The 25,429-nt window shown below is 45.3% G+C and overlaps 1 protein-coding gene across 1 annotated transcript in view; it reads right to left on the reverse strand.

Moving 5' to 3' along the window:
• Positions 1-883: 883 nt before the first annotated feature.
• Positions 884-25,429, reverse strand: part of LOC139692496 (putative uncharacterized protein DDB_G0291608) — a 491,283-nt gene continuing 466,737 nt past the window's right edge. Inside the window, exons 3-4 of the mRNA XM_071590714.1 lie at positions 16,455-17,153; positions 884-1,000 (exon numbers count right to left, since the gene is read on the reverse strand). Coding sequence (XP_071446815.1) covers positions 884-1,000; positions 16,455-17,153 — 816 coding nt within the window. The remainder of the gene's footprint in view (positions 1,001-16,454; positions 17,154-25,429) is intronic.

Consider the following 25,429-nt stretch of genomic DNA (forward strand, 5'->3'; position numbering starts at 1 on the left):
AAGGGAGGAGATCAGGCGTATTGGTTGCAGTTATGCGCGATAGAAAGTATGAAAAGCTTAATAATAAGTTTTTTCAATACGTAAATATATGTTTTAAGGATATTTTGCGCCGTCTTGAGTCAGGGCTTAGGATCACAGTAGTGTGTATTATTGGGGTCCACCAATAAACTATCCTAAAGCGGTAGACAACTAGTAATACAGAAATAATGATATAATTATCACAGATACGCACACAAATAAATTGCGAACGGGAAAGGGGAGGGAGGGAGTGGAATCAATATATCTAACACCATTCCCATTCGATCTCATCCACCCCCGATGAAAAAGAAAACCCTACTTCCGTCCCCCCTCCCTCTTAAAATAAGAGAGATGGGGGAAAGGTCCCCAGGCGGCGATCTCCTCCCAGGAACGGGGAGTCTGGGCTCCAGCCACTCACACTCCGCTCAACGTCCCCGAAAAACCAGCCAAACCTTCCTCCAACCCTCTCCCATACACGCCCCCTCCCCCACACACCCCGGATCCGAAGCGGAGAGCAAGCAAGCAAGAAGGGATGAGCCTTTCACGCTCAATTGCCGAAAAAGCAGTTCCATTTATTGCGATCATTTTTCCGAAAGCGGCACGCAGAGGAAGACATCTATCTTCCCACCTCGTGTCCAACCCCTCCCTCCCACACCTCTGCAACCCTTTTTCTCTCGTTCCGTTACAAACCCCTTCTATTTCACAACCACACACCCCCCACCCGAAGTCAGCCCGAAGAGCGGCACCAACCCTCCTCCCTGGTCCCCCCCTGCTTTCCCCCGACTCCTAAAAAAAGAGTAGCGAGGAAAGGCCTCTTTCCTTCCCTCTCCTCGGGAGCCGTTCTCTCGCCCCCCCCCCTTCCGACTCACAAACCCTTCTCCTCTTGGGTCTCCACACTTCCGCACCCGCTAACGGCCTCTTCCCCGGCTCTGTGGAAGCGAAGAGGAGGAAGTGACACCCGCTTCCATGTCAAGAGGTGGCGCTGCGCAGGAAACATAAATCCCATTGTAAGAGTTCCACAAGGAAGCGGAAGGGATGAGGGGGAGGAGAATAAAGGGAGCATAGGAAGCACAATGGGGGTGAGGAGAGGGGGGCGGGGCGAGAGTTGCGACGAGTCATCGCCGTGGGGGGGAGACATCCATTTTTCTCGGCTCGCTGTGAGGAAAGGGAAATGTTGGATGGAAAAGTAAAGTGTGTGGATGACGCAAGGGATTATGGATCGAACGGCTAAGAGGGATGGTGGCGGGTGGCCCTTTCGCCTAGCACCATTATCCCTTGACCCACCCACGCATCTACGCCTACATGATAACCTACAAGCCGCCGACAAAGTATGCGGCAGTGGGGTCAATCCCCCCCATCCGTCCGCCAACAGGCCTTTTTCTTGTTCCGGCCAATAAAATGGGTATAAGAAAAACATACAACGTATTAGCGAAAGAGTGGTCCAATCACAGCATTCCAGTTTAAAATATTTCACTCTCGATATTATTCCCATCATCAAACACATGTTAACAATATGTTGAAATATCCTCACAGTGTGAATTCCAGGCATGCGGGATACGGGACGGAGAGAAAATATTTTCCGCGACATTAAATTTGGTTAGGCCAACAATTGCGTCACCGGTGCCGGATCCTGATGAAGAATTCCTTCGTGTCATTCTTTGAATTCAAAACAAATTATTTGGTCGTGTATTCCATATTCGTGATATACACGAGTCAAAGCTAGTGTATCCATTATCCACCATCCCGAAATGATGCGATGTACACGCAAGCACTTCGCATAAACAATAGGGGAAGGAGCTGAAGAGGAAGATCACATGCGGTTGCATTATACACGGAGTGGGATGAGGGGTGAAAGCAGAAACACGAAGAGTGATGTCAAATAATTTTCCACTGAACCCCGAAGGCAAGTCTGCAGCAGCGAAATTTCCAGACGAGCGAGGGAGACTTCAGGCCAAAATTGTCGTGGCATCTACTGACTAACGCACAGCCAACTTTTCACTGACGACAAATGGACATGTGAAAAATATCGACGCAACGAAAACGAATGCGGGAATAATATTCCACTTCAATTCAGGTTTAAGTACCGGCATCTCCTTCATTTAACGACATCTCAGGTTGAGTACCATTTCGGGCGATAACAGCGATTAAAATAAATCCCTTTATAATTTTATGTTTCAAGGATTTCCAGATTGATAGAGGCCATTAGAATAATTTGATTAGAAGAGAAGTGTACCGATAAAATCAAATTGGAACGATGAAGAGAAATCCGAGTTCCGATAAATGCAAAGAGTGAAGTTAGGGTGTAATGGAGGGAAAGGAGAAAATTCCAATTAATACGGGAGCTAATTAAAAAGACGTAAAATGATACCATCCGCGCTTAATCATTCCAGTAATTAAACATAAATACTCTGCGATGAAAAAAAATTGCAACTTTTGCCCTTTCTAATTTACTGTCGATTAAAAAAAATAAACAGAAATTTTATCTTTTGTACCTAAAGTGGCGTCAACGTTCCCGATTTGTATTTTTCTTACCAATGATCACGATTTTAACGTGATATTGGCGCACTCCATTTCCAGTAACCAATAAAGTAATTAACAATATGGAAATGGGCAGACTCTAATATAAATATACGGCAAATGCGGCATTTAAATGACCAATTACGAATTAAAGAGAAAAATCGAATGCGGGGTAAAAAAAGGGAGGCATTCGACGAAGCCGAAATCGAATACTGAAAAACGATTACAGCGATTAAGTGGAAGACATTTTAATTTAGTTCAGGGAACACGAGATTACATAACTGGTATTTCCGGGGGGGGAGGGGCGCTCCACAAGAGCACTAAAACCCGGGGATACCGGTGCTAAAATAAACGACAGGGAAGCCGATTTAAAGTTTTATTTACGGCCGCCGCCACATAAGTAATTCTAATTTATTTATTCTTTCCTATCCCCGTGCTTCCGCCTCGCGCGATATAGGGAACGGTGCGATGAAGAGAGAAGGGGATCAGGCGGAGATTTAATGTTTGCTTTTGCGGGACGTTTGTCTCTTTTTTTTCCCCTGGGATATTTTTTCCTCGATTTCGAACTTCCGACACCGAGATATGGATCCCGCACACACGAACACATATGTACGCAGCTTGATAAATAGAGCACGGAGAGGTTTCGTATGCACTGCGGTCTTGGTCCACCCCCACCTCCCTACCCTTCCACCTCCGACCCTATCACTCTCAATCCGTAAATCCCCTCGAGGGGTCTTACCCCACCATTCCCCCCCTCCGGTTACCCTTTTTCCCCGTCCCACGGGCGAAAGCCAAAGGGCAGTTTGTCATCGCCAAGCAAAGTCAGGGGAAGGGGAAAGGGGGGGGGGGGGGGTTGGGAGTCCAGCTCGCGACCCTTGTTTATTGTTTCGACGAAAAAGAATAAATAAAACACCCACTTCCCATAGGAGAGAGAGAGAGAGAATGGAAGGGAAACGATTTGAAGTAGTTTTCCAATGGACAGCCAAAAAGACAAAAACGCGATGTAAATGCAATTCTACCATGGTTGAAGCCAGTCCCACAAATTGGATGTAAAATAGAAGGGAGGGGGTTGGGGCGAGGGGTCGATCGACCCATAAGGTTTTCTGAAGCTCGTCTGAAATCTGACAAAGGCATCGCAAATCCTGAGACATTCAGTAAAAATAAAATTATTAGCTCTTCAAATAAAAATGTCGTTCTCTGACAAAGTCGATCAATCGAAAAATCGATAATAATTGATCCCTGATAGAATTGTACCTTCACAACTTTAGATTTTGGCCACGTTCCCACGAATAGCCAAGTAACGTGATGAGTGCATTTTGTCCCTTGTATGCAGGCAAACTTCAGCGTACGTCATCATTAATTAATCGCTGGCCACGCTCCTAACTGAAGCATACCTCTAGATCCCATTATTATTATTATTCAAGCGCCACGCACGGCCTCGCGGGAACATCGCGACGAACAACACTATTCCGCTTAATATTCCCTTTCACCTCAAACACCGTGCATCAACCGTGATTTTGGCGACGTAGAAGTGGGGCAACGTGATCTGGTGTTTACATCCGATTAATTTTTTCCTGGAGTTTTTTTTTCATTCCGTAAATTCTGCGTTTGAAGCATTTCTACTTTGCCATCATCAGCATAGATATGTATTTACGACGATTACGCTTTTAATTTTCTTTGCCCCGAAGTTTTACGACACTGAGACGAAAAAATACAGAAAATGTACTCATTCGTGTAACTCGAAGACTCGCACATTTCACATGGCCATTAAGGAGGACGTATTAAGCTTTCATTTTATCTGCCTATGGCTCAGCTGCCTCTGCATGGTTCCGGTGCAGGCAGCCTTAATTTACAACCGTAACCCTGGTGCACGCTTTATGAGAAAGGGGTTGTGGAGGGTGTACGGAGAGATTTCCATCTTTTTTTATACCCGGCGAGAGTCGTTTTTTTGTGCGGAGAGGGGCGAGAGGGAGGGAGGGAGAGAGAGGAGGGGGATGAGAAGTTAATTTACGTGGTGGTTAAGAGACAAAGAGGGATTTAAAAAAAGAATTAAGTTGACACACACACACGAGTCGGGATCCCCCCCCCCGGGATAGAGAGGGAGGACGCGGGAGGGGGTGGGGTGTGGAGGGGAGGCCGATGTGTGTTTGCGATGAGCCGCGATGGGCGATGATCGGGACTTGTAAAGCGATTTGCTCCAACGTTATGAGTTTTGACGGCGTCGGTGCATAAACCATAAACACATGTACGACGCAGCGTACGGTGGGAGCTTGTTGAGGTAAGGAAAAACCTAGTGGGAAGTCTGGGGATGGAGACTAACGGAAAACGACAATCTCGCCCCGAATCCCTTTTAAAAAAATTTAAAAAGTAAATCCACCACACGTGATTGGAGTACCATCTCAATAACGGACGTTTTCATTCTCCGCGGAAATTGCAAATAAATAAATAAAACGTAACTGGCACTTAGGTTTTCAAAGCATTTAAGAGCTTTGTAAAAAAAGTTCCATTACTAAACGGAATATAACTCCGTAATATTCCACACTCTTTATTGATCCTCATTGAAATTCCAACATATAAAACGTCATTTTCGAGGAATGATATTTTAATGAATATTTTGATACCCTTGACAAAGACTTTCAGACAATAATTACGTGGTCGGAGAAAGTTAAGTGCGGTGAATTATTACAAATATCTTTTCAAATCACAGCACCTAAAGACTGAGAGTGCAGGTTTTCGTTAATATATCTATCTGTGTATTCGACTAAACCGTAGCAGACCCGAGAGACAAAAAGCCACCAGGAGTTGATAAAGTAAACGGAGAGATAATCAAGACACTCGGAGACAAAGCGAAGGGTGCCCTCTATGGAATAATCAAATATAGCTACGACAGCGGAATGATACCAGAAGACTTCAAGAAAATTATAATTATTGCAATACAGAAGAAACCGAAAACAGATACATGGGAAGAACACGGAATATTGAACCTGGCGACTCAAGCATCGAAAATCCTTACTCGGATAATTAGCAAAAGAATAGATGGAAGAATAGAAGGAAGAATAGAAAAAAAGCTCTCAGAAAACCAATTCGAATTCAGGAAATACCGAGTAGCAAGAGAGGCAATTCTCAACTTGAGAGTTCAGGCCGAAAAAATAATACACGTAAATAAGCCATTATATGTGGCTTTCATGGACTTGGAGAAAGCCTTCGACAACGTCGAATGAACAAGATGTTCAAGATACTAGAGGCGTTGGATTGGACTCCAGCGATAGAAGAATTATCCATAGCCTCTACAAGAATCAGGTTACAACAATGCAAACGAAAAATGGAAGAAAAATAGAATCCAAAATAAACAAAGGAGTAAGATAAGGATGCAACCTCTCGCCAGCAAAATTCAACTCATACTTGGAAGAGACAATAAAATAAACACAAGAATTGGGTATCAAAGGAGCCAAGGTAAATGGAGGAAAAATCCGCATGCTCCGGTTTGCAGACGACATCGCAGTAGTGGCGGAAACGCGAAAGGACCTGCGAGCAACTCAAGTACTGGGGGGATATAATAAGAACATCAACAAGAAGAAAACTAAAATCCTTGTCTATGGAACAGAGAAGCTGAATGCAAATATCACAATTAGAGGGGTGAAACTAGAGCAAGTGGAATCCTTCATCTACCCGGGCAGCAGCATAACATGGGATGGAAGAAGTTCGACCGACATCAAGCGAATAATAGCCCAAGCTAAGAACGTATTCATGATGAAGAGGCAATTAACTATGTTCAAAGAACCTAAGACTGGAAACAAGGAAACAATTCGTCAAGACTTTCGTGTGGAGAATGGCGCTCTATGGTTCCGAGACTTGGAACATTGGAAAAGTGGATCAGCGAAGAATAGAAGTCTTTGAAACATGGTGCTGGAGGAGAATGATGAAGATTAATGGACAGAAGAAGTAAGGAATGGGTAAGTATAAAGAAGAGCAGAAGAGGATAGGACCATATGGAGGACTCTACAGCAAAGAAGAAATAGATGGATTGGACACACATTGAGGCACATTGTATTGATTAGTAATATAATAGAATTACAATTGGAAGGAAAGATTCCACAAGAAAGGCCAAGAGACATGTATATAGGACAAATTAAGACGGACGTAAAATGCAGAAGGTATCAGGGATTGAGGAAATTTACATAAAAAAGAGTAGAATGGAGGGCTGCAGTAAACCAATCCTAGGATTTAATAACTTGATTTGATCCATCTATCTAGGGCCCAACATTTACAGTAAAAATATGATGAAATTATTCACTTGTTCTTCGTTTTCATATCTCCAGAATTTTTCTTCCGTCACCCATGAATAAAACAATTCCTGCGTCCCGGGATGCCGTTCCGTTTTTGATGCCGTCGCGTGCTCCTAGATGTTGTACGAGATTACGATGACAAGTGTGCCCCAAAGCTTTCTCCATAAACGGCTTAGGAACACAGAAACACTATATCGAGCATTATTTTCGAAATGAAGACCCGGAACCAAAGGCACTGGATGATCACGCAAGCCCTCCAGCCACTGTGGATAAGGAGTTTTATTTTGGCGGCAACGAATGGCCGTTCTGCATATAATTCAAAAAGTATAAAAAGTATACCTGTACATATGACGTCATGCGCATGTTTCATCGTTTCATCCGTAAATTACCGTCTGACGTGAACAAGGCATGTGACGATGGACATTAAAACATGAAACAATTTAATTTCTTAACTTTTTAAGAAGTTTTAATTACATTAAAAGGCGGATTTTAATACAAAAACATAGAAAAAGCTATGAAATGTTTTACTATGCCTGAGAATTAATCCGAATCAGTTGGTATATTTTCCTATAAAAAGGACGCTTGGTTCGAAATAGGATTGATTATTATTAAAACGCAAAATAAAAATGTTCTTTGATAAATAAAATATTTTTGAAATATATATATCTTCGAGGAAATGTAGGAAGAGAATGAAGGGCAGCAGAATTTCATGAAACTCTGCCTTTTCGTTTGCATTGACGGTCATTATGATTGAAGCCACACGAGAATTAATCACTCATCAACACAACCGGAAGGTATGTTTTATATTTGCAACCTATTTTAATTCACAGTTAAGGGCTAACCGGAATTGACGAATGTTAGGGTTGGAAGAAAACCGAAGAGTAACGTTTATTTGTGCCCAATCCATCCCCTGGCGTTGCGTTCGTAAAGGACGCCAGGTTTAAGAAGGTCCACTTGTGTAGGAGTTTTGTGTTCCGATAAGAGGATCGGTTATCGGTCCTTCCGCAATTTATTTTTGAATTCGCACTTTCCCTTTTCAACTCTTTTCGGGATTCGACGCCGAATACTGAAAACTGCAAGTCCGCTTTGCCCACGTGAGGGAGTAATGGATCCTTTCCAGCTCTCCGGCTGGCTGGAGTGCTTTCGGACTCAATTCCGATTCAAATTAGCCGTCGAGAGCAATTACACGTCCCCGGGTGGTCAGGTGTGTTCCAGCGTCCCAGAATACCCCGAGGAATCAGGGCTCGGTTGGGATTGGATTATGAAGGGGCGTCCGATATTCGAGTATACTATGGTCCGTCTCCTTTGTGAGTGTGGCCTCCGATTTGATTAAGCTAACTAGTACGGAAAAGTGTGTTTTATATCGGCGAAGACTACAGGACGAAACATACTACGGAAACAATTTTTTACCTCTAGGTTTGGTCCTTGAAACTTGAATCGACACAGATAACGATCCGTAAATGTGCTAAAATTCAAATTTTTTTCGGTATTCGGGGGCAGGAGTAACTTTGAAAAAAATCAACGGCGTCGCGTGAGATATACGAGGCGTAAATTGCCAGGGTGGCGGTCACCAACTCTTTATTTACGCGAAATTTTTATCAAATGCTCTGCAAAACCTACGGTTCGGAAGTCACATTGAAATGAATCCTTTAGAGATATCAGAATCCCGGGGCAAGTTGAAAATGTAATTTGAATGCGATACTGAAACAATAACTTACAGAAATCCGAAGAGATTAATAACAAGGGTTTCGAAGGAAAACTTGGAAAAATGACGATGATAATGATATAGCTTGGAAAACAACACAATAACAAACATTGTTACGGGGGATAATGCAAGGGTCTCATGTAAGTTAATGTGCCTAGTTACGTCGCTACTTGGGTTTTTCGTCTTTTATGCATAACATTTACTATAAATTTCTTTCTCTTTGACTGAATCCACATTCGGCGCTCTTCACCGAACATCTTCAAAGGGATATTTACTTTCGGAAAGAAGTTTAAACCAGTTCTATTGGAAAATCAGTTTTGTTTTTGCCACATTTCCACCGATTCCAATCACAGTAACAGGGAACAGTTTCGCATAACGTATACATTGGGATGAAGTAACAGACTGAAACCTTATATTCTTCCTACTCATTGTTTTCACCACAAATCGCTCGTATCAAAGAATAATAGCATTCATCTCAACAGACACGTGGCGGAGACACATAGCTAGCGCAGCGCCCGCAGAAGCATTGCACGGTGACGCAAGTGTCACAGCACACGCGGCGTCGCATTGCGACACGCGATACGGTGTCGGCCGTGCTCAGATTTTGGCCACTTGAGGAAGAACGGAGGTCTCGGGACACCGTCCGGGATGGGATAAACCGCGGAACCCTTGTTTAACACGATGCCCTTAATCGCAGACGTAAAGGGCAGCACGTATACCCCTCGTACACGGCGGCCCACCCACGCCTCCTCCAACGGTAGGTCACTCCTCTTAATCAGGCTTCGGACACCAATTCGAGCGAACCGCCGTTTCATCGCGTAACCCCCGGGGGGACGGTGAGCGATCGCAAGGTGGAAAATGGCAGGATGTATGCGTGGAGGCTGGGAGGGGGCGAGTGGCTTAACGGAGTGGCACAGCACCGGAGGCGTCGTCGAAATACAAATTGGGGAGAAGAGAAAGTGGGAATGGAGCGGAATCAAAGTGAGCTCCAATGGCAACGCCGGCTCGGGGAAACAATAAAACACTCGAGAACTTCAGATAAACACTAAAATTACATTTTAAATTGGGTGTCAAGAATGGTTATTTCCGGATACAAATTGTCTTTCCATTTTGACGACCATTATTTTGCAGACCCTTTTTAATAATTACAATTTTTCAACCTTATTTTTTTTAATTTGAACTTTTGAAATTCTATGTTCGTTTCTCACATCCAAAATGCCAGACATTTCGGCCTTCTTTTAGTCCTCGTTAGGATGCTGAATCTCTTAAATCAGTGTCCCAAAATCCATGCAGTCGTCCTCGCTTTCCGGTTGTTTATTCTCCTAAGCTCCATCCATCGCACCCTGCTTCATTTAAATATACATGTTTACCTCTGTTTCTTGCACGATCTTCGCCTAGATATCAGAGGGAATTGTCATAAACATCGGTTTCATTCCATAAATTTCGACCTAATAATCTGAAGGCAGCCAGTAGTTACGAAGAAATGAAAAAAGGAATCATGTACGGAAAATAAAGCGGAAGTTCTCGCAACACTCGGAAGTAAACAGCCGTCAGGGAGAGCCCAAAACCTAACTTTAAATAGATCGAACACCACGAATTGAATACTCCTGTTTTCATTTGTGAGACCCTATGTTTTCGCTCCTTATTACTATTATCGTATTAATTATATCAGTATATTTTCGATACAATAACAGCATTTCTCAGCCTTAAAATATGAAGATTCAATGCTGAAGTATCATTTTGAAAAGTATTTCATGGGAGATCCACGACTTTTTTCCCCTCGTAATGGAGGGAGGGATTCGAATGGAGGAGGAAAACCGGATCCAGGCACCGGACTTCACAGGGGTCGACTCCTGGCCCTCACAAACCCCACTTTCTCCCTCTTGCTCCCAGAAAGGAAAGGATCAGACGGGAAACGGGACGGAGTAAGTGGGTGCGGAGAGATGGGACATAAGAGGGAAGTGCAGAGGTTCGCGGGGCATTCGAATGAACACGAGAGTGGGATGCGTGAAGAGAGAGGAGGGTCAGAGGGGCCAGCGGGTGAGGGGGAAAAGGGAGGGGAATGTGGAGCAAGGAGATGGGAGAGAGAGAGAGGGAGAGAATGTCGAGGCGACGGATGCGAGTCCCTGTGAATGCGTAAGCGAGCACGAATTACGACCGGAGCAGGTGTCGACAGATATCCGCGCGGAGTGGAGGGTGAGCAGACTGCGGGGAGATAGAGAGGGAGAGTGAGAGGAATGAGGGTGAGGGGTTTTTAGTGGCGAATGATTGAACTGGAGAGGACAGACAAACTGCCTCATTAAATTGAAAATAAAACGGAGCCAAATTTATACCTCGCTCGAGCAAAAGGGGGAAAGCTCTGGCTGGCTCCTGCCTCCAATGAACCCTCCACAGGCGATAGAAGACAACGAGCTATTGTAATAACAGAGTTCTCATAGGGTGATGAATGGTGCATCTAAATATGAGAGGTGGCGTTTGGGGGTGGGGAGAGAATGAGGACGGGACTGAGCCATCTGCTTGACTACGAGCACGCCTCTTTGAAAAAATGTATAATAAACGAACAGCAGGGCTCGACGCGAGAGATTGCCTTCAATGAGCCAAGCACTTAACGAAATTTCAAAACGTCGATGGGATAATACCATCCAGCGACCTCTCTATCACACGAGTGTCTCGTTATGATTCAAGGGAAGAGAGGAACGGCCAAGGAAATTATGACTCAAATCAATTCGAATACGCACGACTATCAGCACTGTGAAAAAAGATCACACACTGCGAAAAATTGTAGCGTGTTAATGCGACATACAAGCAAACAAATGCAAACAGGGGGTAAGGCACTGGTTCCTTCGTTCTCTCAATCCGTTATCCATCCCGCCGCTGTTTTGAATCAATCCCACCGATAACGGAGGTAACGGCGTAGTAAAATCAAGGCAGGCAGATTAGCTGCGCTCGAATAATTACACTCATTCGGTTAGACAACAGCAAATATCGGTCAAGTCCCGAATTTGGGTGACTTTCGACATCAAACGCCGACAAAATAAACTTCCCCGCGCCTGAGAGAAATGCCATCGTCGCTGTTACAACAATGCTCGGGTCTGGGACGGAAAGAGATTTGCATCGCCTCTACCAACCATTACTCCCATTCCGGAAATGGTAAAATTTAGATGATTATAAACCTAGAAGTTACACGTTGATATGATCGATTGACCATTACCTGGTTTCGGATTTAAGAAATATATAACTTAAATTCGGGTAGAGCCCGACAAGAAAATAACCCTGCCACAAAAAAAAGATTATCAAAACTGTTCTTTTTGTCAACGGAAACAGGTGAGACCTGAACGTGCGAATTCGGGGTTTTACATATTATTATTATTGTAAGTTCCACGATAGTAAGGGATAAATAAAGTTAATATCATAATCCATTCAAAGTATTCCCCGGAAGGCTAGAACCTTAGAAATTCTCAAAAGAGTTTGATGTTTTCCTCAGACATACCCACTGATATATCAGGGAGTGCTATTTGTTTCACGGGTATTTTCATCGTTTATTACAAATTTTTCTGTTGGCTCTTCCAGATTCAATAAACAAAGGTGGCAGGTTCCTTTCTCCGCATCGTACTGCCGACGGCTTAACGGAATCCATTGATCCTTACAGTAAAACAAAAAAGCCACCTACCAAGAAATTATGCTCCTTTTGAAGGAGTAGAATTGCCTAATGCGAGCCTTTTTTCAATTGATTTATACGTTCAGACCCGCTTCCTCATTTAACGACGCGAGGCGAGCACCCTGTGCAGCGAGGGCTCCAGCCCTCGTCGAGGGGGGAGAGAGGGGGAGGCCCGGGGGTGGGAGGGCGTTGGGTATACGGGGAGGGGGGCGGGAGTAAGGATGGATAAGTGGATGAGGACGATGATGATGATAGCGATGTAACTCTTTTTAAGATGCGACGGCGCGAGGTGACGCAGGTGGTCATGGGATGGGATGGGGTGAGAGTTGACGGGAGAGAAGGGGGTGAGTTTAGGAGGAGAGGGGAGAATGGGGAGGGGGAGGCAGCGAAGGATACACAGGTGAGCAGGAAAATATAAAATAAAATACAAAATAAAATTTTGAGATGAGAATGTACTCACGATGTAGCCTTGTCCGGAACTGGAGTGGCTGCTTGCCTGTAAAAGGAGAGAGAAGAATATCATTAGTCACGCCACGATGACAAATGCACCCGCATAATTTGCGAGCTCACAAAAGGTTTTGGTGGCACGCCCTCTCCACCTCTCTCTCTCTATCTCTGAAGACCCGACAAAAGGGTCGCCTCTTGAGCAAAGAGACATTTTCGCCGTATTACAGCAACTGGGCGGCTGTAGGAAAAGTTGAGGATGATTCTGGGGACGAGTGGCGGTGGGTCGTTTTCGGCAGGACACCCGTCCACCGGTGGCGGGCCGGGTAAGCTCAGATACCGCCTACTTACCCTCTCGCATGAAGTAGTAGGGCGGAAAGATGTTCGGCTCATTAAGGTATTTACCTTTCTCACACGAGTGGCGCCGACGGGTAGGCGTCGGTCACGGATATGCCCCAGGAACGGGTGGGTGTGTGTGTTGGGGATGGAAGGCGGTAAGCAAGCTCAATAAGGGCGGAATTAAAGACGATCTGACCGAGGAGGCTAGGTACTTCATCTCTCCTCCCCGTTTACGACTTGGAATTTGAGGTCCACGGAAATTAATGGGGTTAATGACTTCAAGGTTATTATAGAATTACAGGCAATCACCTTCGTTAGAAAATACAAAGCAACAACGCAATAAGGTGAACAAATAAAGTGAAGCAGTAGCCAAATACTTACCGTATTTGGCTACTGCTTCACAGTTATCAACCCGAATCACGGTTTGGTGAGTATAGAGCTCACCTAATACTAAACCCTATGCAAACCCTAAGTAGGGTGTGCAATTCACACATCAGGGAAAGGGGGGGGGGTCAGTTCCTCTCAATGATTTTCTAGGAAGAACTGATATGCGGAAAATCAAAGTCTGCACAACGCTGAGGATACCCAGAGGCTTAATCACGAAGAGGACCCGCGTTCTTCGGTCAGTAGCCTTCGTACCACCTGTATCTAACACGCTTCACCCAGTACAAAAGACAATAATTACTCGTACTTACCAATTCTACACTCTTTCATTAAACATGCGCAGCAGCGTATATTATTTTGCTGTTGCATTTTACGTTTGAATTTCTATTTGAGCGAATGACAAATATGACGTAGAGCTTAAAACGTGTGTCCTCACGTCGTGACTTATTAAACATGATTCGCTAACGATTCACGCAGGGAACTGATGGCGGTAACATATCGTTCGTACGGCCATCTTCGGTAATTTGCGTTCAATGGAACAACTGGATAGAACATCTGAATGTTCAGGTTTGTAATCACTGTCAAATGAAATTATCTTCTAGCTACGAATTTCCGCACGTCAGCGGCATATGAAAGATTCGGAGAAGGCGACGCGGGATTTACAACGGAAATGTTTCGACTCCGAAGCTGGCAGAAAAAATCGGAAAATCGGACTGAAAGAAATGCCGGGAATCGTGAAAATCGTATAAGTATTCGATGTGACATGCGGAAACTTTTTCCGATTCTTGATGATACAAAAATTAAATCAACACACTCGGGAATTGAACTTGGGACTCGGGAATGAAAAGCAATGAAAAAACGAGAGGGAGGATTTGATCTAATTCAACAACTACCAAATGTAAATATCCGTCTCGTGGTGAATTCTATCACTCTCCCTATTGCTTACGAGACATTTTACTGCGCGAGTCAACACAAGATTACTCTTTCGAATCGATTCAACCTTACAAAGGCCTACCGATTCGTGTACTGCTATTCTGTGAAACAAACCTACTGGCGTTACCCGTTTTTATGTTGACGTAATTTTAATTACACAGAAAACGGTGTACATCTCATTGTTGGCAAACAAATGACGAAAATCCAAATAAAAGTAAAATTACTCCACAATCTTTATTCCGATTCCAGTCGCGCTTTAACAAGACACCCTAAAGACGTAACTGTGCCTTTCTAACATTGAAGACGAGCTTCCCGTGCCGTGATTGACGGCACGGGCGAAACACCGTGACGAAAAATAGGCACCTACACGGATTCCTCGAAGGATATTCGTTGAAATTCAAGACACGCTATCAATCTCGGAACTTGAAATTTGAAAGGGAGCAGTGAAACGATCTCGCGTCATGTCATACGCCTCTCGAAAATGATGTAGAATTAATTCCGAATCCCTTCCACCCCCCCATCATCCTAGCCCCCCAAGAGTGGGTTGTGGGGGGGGGGGGAAGAAAAACGACCTTATGCCACGGTAGCGAGCACGCAAACTTGGGCGAAAACTACTCACAAAACACCCCTCGGATAAAAACGGACAGAATTTATGGTCACACTTTTCGACATCACGAGACGTTCTAGCGAATAATCATTTTCTGGTGGTTAATAAAAAAACTTGTTGACAACCGTTCGTAGCGGGAGAAGGATTGGGGGGGGGGGATTTTGAATGGACGAGGGTGTGGCCCTAAACGTGATAAACCCCCGCGATGACGAAGGTGAGCAAATATTTTCCCACAAATAACGAGACAGGCGCGTCCGACCCCGCGGTGGTCGGGGAAAAAATACGAAGTCGCGAAAGCTTTTGTTTCGTCCATTGTCGCACTCGCACCGGATCAACGAGCCGACGACTAAGTCCGGGTCGCGATTAATTCCTGCTTTGCGACAGACATCCCTCATATTAAAAGTCAAATCGGCGGAATTTATATTTCTCTCCATCTTTTTTTATTCCTTTCTCTTGGACGCCCCCTTCCCAACCAAATCCTCCATTCCGGTGGGAAATTTTGTTTCCCCTCACACTCTCCCTCGCCGTTTTTTTTTCACCGGGACGAAAGCCATAATAACGGTCGTCCCCTTCCCAAAGTCCAACGCGTGTATTCATCCACCGTCCTGCATGTAATCCAGACTTTCGACCCCACCTCCACATCCTCCAACGGACCCGACCCAAACGTTTTGCATGTTTAGGCAAATTTTTCGAAGCGCATTAAACACACACACGCGCGCGCGCAAACTATTTGGTTACACAATGGCGGGAGCGTGGAAGAGGCAAGAGTGGGAGGCGTTTGGAAATCGCGGGAGTTACTGCTCCCATGAATTTTCATGAGCAGCCTTATTAGCATGGGGAGCAATCGCGGAGTCATTTATATATATATATATATATATATATATATATATATATATATATATATATATATATATATACACACACACACACATAAACATACGCACAGATCGACGGCAACGCAAAAACAACGCCCGCGGGAAGGAATCCAAGGCATCCATCCCGACTTTTGGAAAACACGCCCCACGGCTGATCGGATCAGTCCTTTTCGAGTCTATTATAAAATTTAATTCACTTCCCTTCAAACTTACGGGACTTGTAATAAACGCGCAATTACAACAGGCCCAAATCAAGCGGGTAATGCCCCGGATGGGAAACGGGATGACTGAAGGGGGGACATAAGCGGGGGATAATGGGAATCGCAACAGGGAGGATTTTGGAATTTTTATATTTTTTGGTTTTTTTAACGCCCGACGTGAAGCGAAATTGTTCCATTGCGTGTGAATGTGATGAATGACGAACGAATGAATGGTCACGAAAGCGAGGGGGAAGAATAAGGTGAAGCGAGGAAGGCGTGTCACCATGGGATTGCTAACAGCTGACTCTTGACCCCTGACAGATTTATTCCGTTCAAATTGGTGTAAGTTAATGGTGATGTAGAACAAAATTAATATATTTTTTCCAAAAAAAGAGATCTTTCTGAGCGTGTCTGCATTAAGGCACGCAATTTCCCAATGCTTAATAAGGGAGAGGGGGCAAATGAAAGACGAGCGAGGGTGAACTTACGTCGCTGAGGTGCCTGTCCTCCCTGGAACTGCTGCTGCCATTGTTGTTCCCGTTGTTATTGTTGTTGTTCCCGTTATTGTTGGCATTGTTGTTGCTACTGCCCCCACCCCCTCCGCCATTGTTGTTGCTGTTGTTGCCGTTTCCGCTCGTGTTGTTGTTGTTGCTGTTGTTGTTGGCGCGGTCGCTGCCGCTTCCGCCGCTCGTGGGCGTCGAGGCACGGTGCGGGTTGGGGGTGTGCGGCTCCGAGGGGGACATGCGCGACGCGGGGTGCTGCAGGGGGGTGCTGCCGTGAGGGGGCTGGCGCGGGACCAGACCGTGGGGGGCGGCGGCGGAAGGGGTGGGCGCGGCGGCCCCGGGTGCCGTGGGCGACGAGGGCGGGGGGCCGCCGCCGCCGTGGGCCCGCTGTACCAAAGCCTCGTCGGCCCCCGCGCTCGGCCCCGCCGCCTCCCCCCGCGCCCCCCCGCCCGACGCAGGGTGCAGGTGGTTGAGGTGGTGCGGCGGCAGGTGGTGGTTGAGGTGCGGGCGCAACGGGGAGCCGCCAGGATGCGGCGATTGCTGCGCCTGCTGCTGCGCTTGGCTCTGCTGCTGCGCCTGGCCCCCGGACGGCAGGAGGCCGCCCGCGTGGTGCGAGTGCACCGCCAGGTGGTGGTGGTGATGCAGGTGGTGCAGATGGTGGTGGTTCGGGATGGGGATGAAGCCCTGTGAGAAAACAACAAGGAGGCACCGTGAGGAAAGGGGCAAAGGTCAACTGAGCAGGGCACAGACTCAGCAGAACACAATTTTATCGCAACCTTAGATTTAACCTTACACCAGGACAAGCCAAACTTAACAGAAAATTTCCCATATTTCGTTAGAGAATATACCAACATTGCCAAAATCTAGAAATAGACACGAAATTAATGTAGCCAAAAAACTACATTTAATACTAGTCTCAATCCTCATCCATCACAAACAATTAATTTTAATAATTGGCACAATTTCGGTAAATGACAACGGACTTTCTCCACTGAAAAACATTTCTGTGAATTCACTTTCGCACAATTTTATTTCAATAAGCTTTCGGTGTTTTCTTTCGTTTCTGGCTACCAGAACGCTTGTATATAATGGCTATATAATGGCTATCTTATGGCGTAATTAAGTAAAATAAACCAAGTTTAAAGTAAAGAAATAGAAATGGCTTAGTTGCCATGCATTAAAAATACTTCAAGGCAATAAACATAATAGGAAAAGCCATTTTAAAAATCTAAAACCAACATTTAAGTTCGATATATAATGAATTTCGCAAGATTTAAAAATATATAGAAAAAAACATATTCAAATAATACTAATCTCTTTCAAGAATGAAACCTTACATCCTCGAATTTTCTGTCGCCAAAAAATCATAGCCAAAAGCAGAAAACGGGTACGGGAAAAAATTATATATATATATATATATATATATATATATATATATATATATATATATATATATATATATATATATATATACGCATATATATCATCAAATCATAACAAGGTCGAAAAACCCGCAAATCTTTTTTCCATTCGACAGAGATTTCAAACACCCCAACACCGCCTGTGACGAGATGCGCACAAAAAATGTCAAATGGGACGCGACTAGGAATCACGCGACGAGATAGAGAGGGACGGAAGATTGAAACCGAATGGGACGGCCGCCATTATCAATGCGATCGAGAGGGCGCAGAGGGAAACTTCCCCTCCACCCAACAACCCCTCCAACACCACATCGAATGCTCTCTCGCCAATCGAGCAATTAAATGAGAGGCGAGATCGGACGGAGGCGCGATCAATGAAACGCAATGAAGCCCAGGGGGGATGCATCATTTCCGCCATCAACCTCGTCCAAAACTCATAGAGAACCCCCCTCCACCCTCCATTCATGCACACAGAGAAACAGAAACACTCCCCTTTCCCCAACTAAACCAACCCTCCATCAACATGCTTCACCTCAACCCATCACTCCTCCCCCCCTCAATCGTGGCCCTCCCTCCCACGAACAATCTCCTCCCGATTCCCTCCCTTAGTCCCTCGCCCCCACCCCTTACCCATCAAAAATCGACGCGCCGATGACAATCACAGGAGAGGTATCGACGGATAGAACATTCCCTCCAACCTTGGCAAACCATTCATAACAACTTACCCCCGCCGCCAAACCGAAACGAGGGCGGATGAGGCAAACAAAAGACCTCTGCAATCGCACGCCATGACAGGGAGTAAAGGGATCACGATAGTGGGAGATGGAGAACGAAAGAAAGAAAGAGAAGGGATAAAAGGGAGAAAATAATTCGACCCCGCAGGAAACGTGCCCTGCTTTCGGGAAATGAAACTCTTTCCCGCCCCCCACAAAAAAAACCGATCGCTCCACCCTCGTTTGGGATAAACGTAGTTTTTTGTGCACGTATGCATTTCCCCCCCCCCTCTGAAATTTAAATGCCGACGTACGTGAAGTCAGGGACACAGAGACACATACGTTCGGGGAAATTCAAAGCATGTAAGCATGTAATTGAAACCACACGTGTATATATATATATATATATATATATATATATTTTGCGAGTTGGCGTAACACTTTAAAAGATCTGAGAAAGATAATTGGTATCATTAAGTTATCAATTGAAATTGAAAAATAACCAACTTGGCTTTTCCACAAAATGGTTGGTTATCTTTTAATTTTAATGTAAAGATTTTTCACCAAGTCACGCCAGAAACAGTTTTATTTATTAAGCTATTATTGAGACTGTCCTTGTTGTAATTTTACGCTTATAATCCAGAGGCAAAAATAAACTAGCGGCTTTTGGAGTAGTGTTACATGAAATAAATGGATAATTCATTGAGCTTGAATATAAAAACAACGTCAACGTATTACGTGCAATATCGACAACTTCTCACGACTACCGATAGAAAAGGAAAAAAAACAGAACCTATTGAGTATCACCGACTTTTCTTACTACAACCAATACCCAGTAACGTTATTTGTATAAATTGATTGAAGACTCCTTGCAGTTCCTCCACCTCCTAACACCCAATAAATGTCCCCCCATCATTCCAATTTTCCATAAAATCCAAGGCTTATGGTCGTTCAGTCACGTCCCCGGTTCTCGGGGAGGGAAAGGGATGAGAGAGACAGACGAGGGAGATAGTTTTTAACCGGAATGGAGAGGGCCTCTGCTGCGACGGAAACAAAATACGTTGGGGAGATTCAAAATTTTCCCCATCGTCCACCTAACACGTCCGCCGGCCAGTCCCCATCCGTACTTTAAAAAAAAAATGATAATAATAATACATCCCTCCCCAAACACGCGAATGTACCCCCGGACGGAGAGAGAAAAAAACAAGAAATACACGACCGTAAAACAAAGACTCCGTAAAATAGGATTCCATCGACGCCATTAGGGGAGAGTGGCGTTTCCCCGATACCGCTCGCTATATACGATATTAATGAGAGGATCGTCAAGGGGGTGGGTCGGTGGGGGAGGAAAAAGGGGATTGTTTTTTTTTTAAAAAAAAGAAGAAAGCCGGGCGGTTAGAGCAACAGCCGAACGATGGAAATGAAAGGGGGAGAATTAGTGGGACGGGAGATAAAGAGAGAGAGAGAGAAAGAGATGCGGGGATAAAAAAAGAGTAAAATAGAGATTTATCGAAAAAAATGTAAGGCATTCCGTGAAGAGGAGAGAACGAAATATATCCGCCCATTCTCCAATAAATTTGCCATAAAGCCTTCGGGCAATCGGGGTTACGTCGACATGAAAATCGAGGATTCCTATCAACTGCCGTGTACATATGCATGATTTTTTTTTTAATTTCCGCAAAAATCCAAACGTGGCCACCGGGCATACCCACTACGAGAACCGTTGGTGGGAGAGGGTTCCGAGGGTGGGTACTCCGGGCCCGACTCCCTCACTAATGCCTCAATTTCCCGAACATTTTGCGCATTGAATTTTAACCTCCGTCCGTGAAAATTCATCTTGGGTACTCTGTTCTAAAGAGAGACAGGGGGTGAGAGGGGAATAAAAGAGAACTCGCGAGGTAAAAATTCTATGAGAATCTCACAAAATTTAAAATAAAAAGCTATCGATGAATTTTTTTCTCACAATTTTTTCTCGTTTTCCGATAGTTTAGCGGTGAAACGAGATAATGTACCATGGGTAAAAAGCGAACGTGGAGTTTAAATTCAATGGCCTACGCTAATTAAAGAAATGAGAGAAAAATAACGTTAACAGAAATTATCTGGAAAATGGTGATACCGATAAATTCTGCATGACGGGAAATATGGAGTAAAAAAATCGGTGGCAAATAAACCTACCGTTGAATCAAAAACAATCATTAGATGAAAGATAGAAGCATTATATGTGATCGCGGAAATAGTTCTCTTATTTACATTAGCGACGGTAAATAAGAGAAAAAACTTAACGAATGACGGAGTGAATGTTTGAGCTAAACAATTTTATCCACAGAATGGTTTAAGGCGTCACTTTGTGGAAGCAATTCATATCGGAAAACAATCTAATTTGTTCTTCCCACATGCAGTATACGTGGAAGAACGAAGTATTTTCTTTTCCGAAATTTAATTTTTTTTCCCGGGTCGAGTATTAGAGCGCAATTTTAAAAACTCCATGGCTTATGAAGGCTACGCAGAATATTTATAAAATCGTCCGGAGATCCCATCAACTCACGCTAAAGAGATACCATCAATTCAAAAAGTTTACAATCATTCATAGACGTCCCGAAAGCTGGGTAAGGGTGAAAGCGTTACGTCGGCACTCAATGGTACCGGCACTGCTGCGATGGTCCCACCCCGCCCAAAAGAACGAAAGTACTCAATTCTAGAAACGCCTGAGACTGCCAACAGACTTTTGTTAACGGCGGTACAAAAAAATTGCTCGTACAACCGATAGGAACAGGAGCATTGACGGAAAGCTGGTGGAAAATCAACGCCACTGAAAATCCGAACCGTAAAGCCATTAGAGCAAATTGCAGAGTTGGACCAATCACACAATCGAAAGTTGACGTTTTAGCAACAAAATAAAAAAAAACACTAAATCCCCTATGCATGCGTTATGCCCCATCACCCGTGATGTGCTGCCACCTTCGATTCTGCCATTTCGGGCACTTTAGCTAGCAATGGCTGATCGAAAGGACCGTCCGCGGAGGGCATACACGAGCACCGATGACGATCGCCATCATCAAAATTACGAGATGACATGTTCCGAGTCATCCGTTGAACAAAGAACATTCCAGATGTTCTCGGAATCGTCATCCTGCCACCGCCAACCACATTAAAGAGAGAGAGGGAGGGAGGGAGGATTGTTCCCGAGAATGAACGCTCAAGTAATGATGTTAAGTACTGCAATAATCAAGCAAGAGAAAATTTTCCCGGCACTTAAAAATCAGGGAGTGCTCTGCCGATCGAGAGTGTGCGAGAGGTTTTCTTTTTTCCATTCAATGACTTCACGTAGAAGGGACAACAGACGCTTCGTGGGGGGAGGGAGAGATGAAAGGATAACCCCATATAGAGAGGGGGGAGCGCATTATTTTTCCTGAGGTGATGAACGTGCTCATGGAAGCGAGCTTCCGCTGCAGTGCGATAAATGAATAAATGCATCTCAAGAGTACCGACGAGACTTCGTTTCGTTGGAAATTGGACATGGAGGGGGGGAAGGGAGATAATAGAGACGAAGTGCCCCCTACCCCATTCTAAAGCGGGACAGTGGGGATCGGAGATGCCCTTTGCTTGGTCTCCTGGGCTTCCAACGGCCTCGAAACGTTCATTCCGCGAGTCCTGCGGTCCTCGAGCAGGAAAACACGATATCTGTTCGTTGCGCCGCAAAATTTTCATTCGAGCGAACTGCGAAAGTTTTATACACCTCTTGCGCTTGGAGGAGAATAAATTGAGAATTTGATTACGACTGAAATTTTTCAATCCAAAACGAATAATTTTTCATTTAACTTTGTACACTAGGAATTAGGTATAACTATGTTAAATTAATCTCGAAAAAATCACTAAAAAACATGGGCGGATCAAATGGAAAATTTCGGTTTTACATTTCCTTATTGATTATCATTATAAAGTATTAATGAGCCTTTTTTTTAACATCACATTATCGAAAATTGTGAAAAACAGGTGGATTCCGGCAAGAGCGTTAATGTAATAAACTGAGAATTAAAACAGTCATCGAAAACGATTTTGCCAAATACCGCAAAGAGTAGCGAAAATGTATCATCAGTTAGCACGATGATGACTTTGTTTTTTTATACATTTAAACGAATCCTAATAAGCACAATTCCTGACGATGCGCAAGAAGCAAAAAGAAGAGTGGAGAAAAAAAGAAAAGCAAGTATAACAGAAGTTAGAAAAAACAATGCATTTGTGGGGATAAAAGTGCTGTAAAAAAATGCATCATAGAGAATAGCGCATTGAATTATCTACTTCTTAACGCATTACCAAATCGTGAAAGAATGACGAATAAGTACACCTATTCAGACAGTACATTAAGTCATGCACCAAAGTTTCGTAAACAGCAGAAAACAAGCTGCTAGTGATGAGTCGTGACAAAAAATTAAACTAGTCATTCCGCAATTATTCCTCCGAAGAGGGCATCCTCCGGTAGTTGTCAAGAAGATGACTTACGCAGACTCAAGACGCTAATTTCCGAATCAACGCGACATGACACCCGATTGTCAAATCAGGAAAGCGGAGACCGAGCGCGTCATCCACGCTCCCGCGCGCCGCATCCATTTCAATCAGACGCCGCCGTTCCGATTTCGTGAGCGTCCCCCCGGGCACTCTCCGGCGCGGACAAAATAACTCCCCGGCTCCTCGTTTTCCTCTCCATTACGGCCGAAACTCCAAAATGATGCCTCCAACACGACGGCAAAGGAAGAAGGCGGCGCACGGAGCACACGCGTTGATTGGGGGCCCACTGAAATCACGGCACGCATCGCCGGGCCGATGAGAACACACGCTCCTGGTGCATCTGACGGCTCATTCCCACCCTGAAGCATCGAGCCTTTCCCTCCTCGGGCAAAGTCTCCTCCTTGGCCTTCCTACTCCTCTCTCCACTCTCAGTACATTATCTCCCTCTATCTTCATCGAGTGCATTTTTACTTTTCTATTATTGCCCATCAGAGTAATACGACTCCTCCCTTCTCTTCTTCTACTCAACACCCTATTTCGATTGCGTCAATTTCACATTGCCCTCTCACAATCGAATCACCTTTTCTGCTATCTAAACCTGATGTTTTGCCTGTTCCATTTTTCTCTTTCCTATCCACGTGATATTATTGTTCTTTATGACAAACTATTACTTCTTTGTCCAATCACATGTGCCTTTTTTGTCCCTCGGCGTTTTCCCTCTCATTTGCCCTTAATACCTTCACCTCTGCAGTCTCCGTGTGCTGTTTCGTCTTCATTGTCTGCACTCTCTCTTTCCGCTGGATATGCCATCATCAAACTGAGTGCTAAATTATTAATTACTTTTTTGCCTTTGCCAAAGATATCCGTTGCTTCATCTATATTTTATGGGTTAGGGAGTCAGTTAACCTATCAGAGCTATATCGGTTCGCTCTTTCATTTCCAGATTGGACAGACATCTCCGGGGAGTTTCAAACAAAGAACAACAGGCTGAAAGCCTTGAATCTTAAGACGACCGTGACAAATCCGGGATCCTCCCCACCCCACCGGGAGAGAGATTTCGAGTGCGTTGGCGACCATATTGGCAGCAGGGCGGGGGGGAGGGGTGACGAGAGTGTTGGCGGGGGGGGGGCATTAACGACAGCCTAGTTCCGCCATCTCTCCCTCCCTCTGTGATGTAGGATGGGGAGATGGGATCAAGACGGTGCGGGAGAGGTTACAGAGGCAGAAGGGTGGAGAAGAAAAGGGGGGAATGGGGGGTTCGGCACGCGCGACTACGGCAGCTGACGCCGGCGGGTGGATTACACGCATAAAGGGAAGAGAGAGGGAGAAGGGGGGGGGAGTATGGGATGGGGAAAGGGGGATTCAATGAGGCGTGCGGGTGTAGTGGTACTACGGGAGAGGAGTAAGAACGGGGGTGTGAGAGGGGGGTGGAGTGGGATGGAGAGCAGCGTAACAGGGGGAGTGGGAGAGGCAAGAAGAGGGTGTTCGGCGGATGGCAAAGAGGGGATCGGAGTTGGGAGGCCGACTGCACCGCCGATGGGGGTGGGGGGACAACAGGGGGTCGAGGTGAAGGTGGGTTTGGTAATGAAAGGGGTCTTTAATGTAAGCAGGGCTTTCTGGGTGGGTGGGGGGAGGGGGAGAAAGATGAGGAGGAGAGGGAGCGTGGAGGGGTCCAATTTCATTATGGGGTGCCTTAATAAGGGTCGGAGTGGGGGAGGGGCGAGGGATCCGAATGAGGAGGGGAGGCGGTGGGCGGCGCGGGAAGGATCGCGCAACACATCATTGGATTTGGTGGAGCGTGGTTGGGAGGAGGGATGTGGAGGGGAGGGAGTGGGACGGGGAGGAAATTCCCTCTTCACCGAGACTCGAGCCCTCCGATGGTCGACCCCAGTGTCCCACCTCCCGCCCCTCGACTCCCGACCCTCCCACGCACTTTCCTTCCCGCCGTCATCCCCCACATCCTCATTAAGCAACACCCCCCCCCAACCTTACCCCTGCAGCAGCAGGCCACAACAAGGGTACCTACGCAGGAGCGAGAGAAGAGTCACCGACGTACTGCTACATAATTACGGGAAGAAATTGAGTTAGTTGGTGGAGGGAGTGCGTTCTCTCTCCACCCAAGTTCCATTAGTGCAGTTGGCTTGGGTGTGCGTCGCTGGGTCGACGATATTAAAAAAAAAAAGACTGCCCTGGGTGGCAGCTCTCAAAATATCGTCGGTTCGAGCCCTCCCGTCATTCGCGCAGAGCACTTCATTAATACAGGATCTGTGAGACCGGAAAGGCAGTGTGTGATTGATGATCATACTAAAAGCATATCCTC

This window comes from Hetaerina americana, unplaced genomic scaffold (genome assembly GCF_022747635.1).
Source record: "Hetaerina americana unplaced genomic scaffold, ioHetAmer1.1.p SCAF_4, whole genome shotgun sequence".
Taxonomy (NCBI): Eukaryota; Metazoa; Arthropoda; class Insecta; order Odonata; family Calopterygidae; genus Hetaerina; species Hetaerina americana.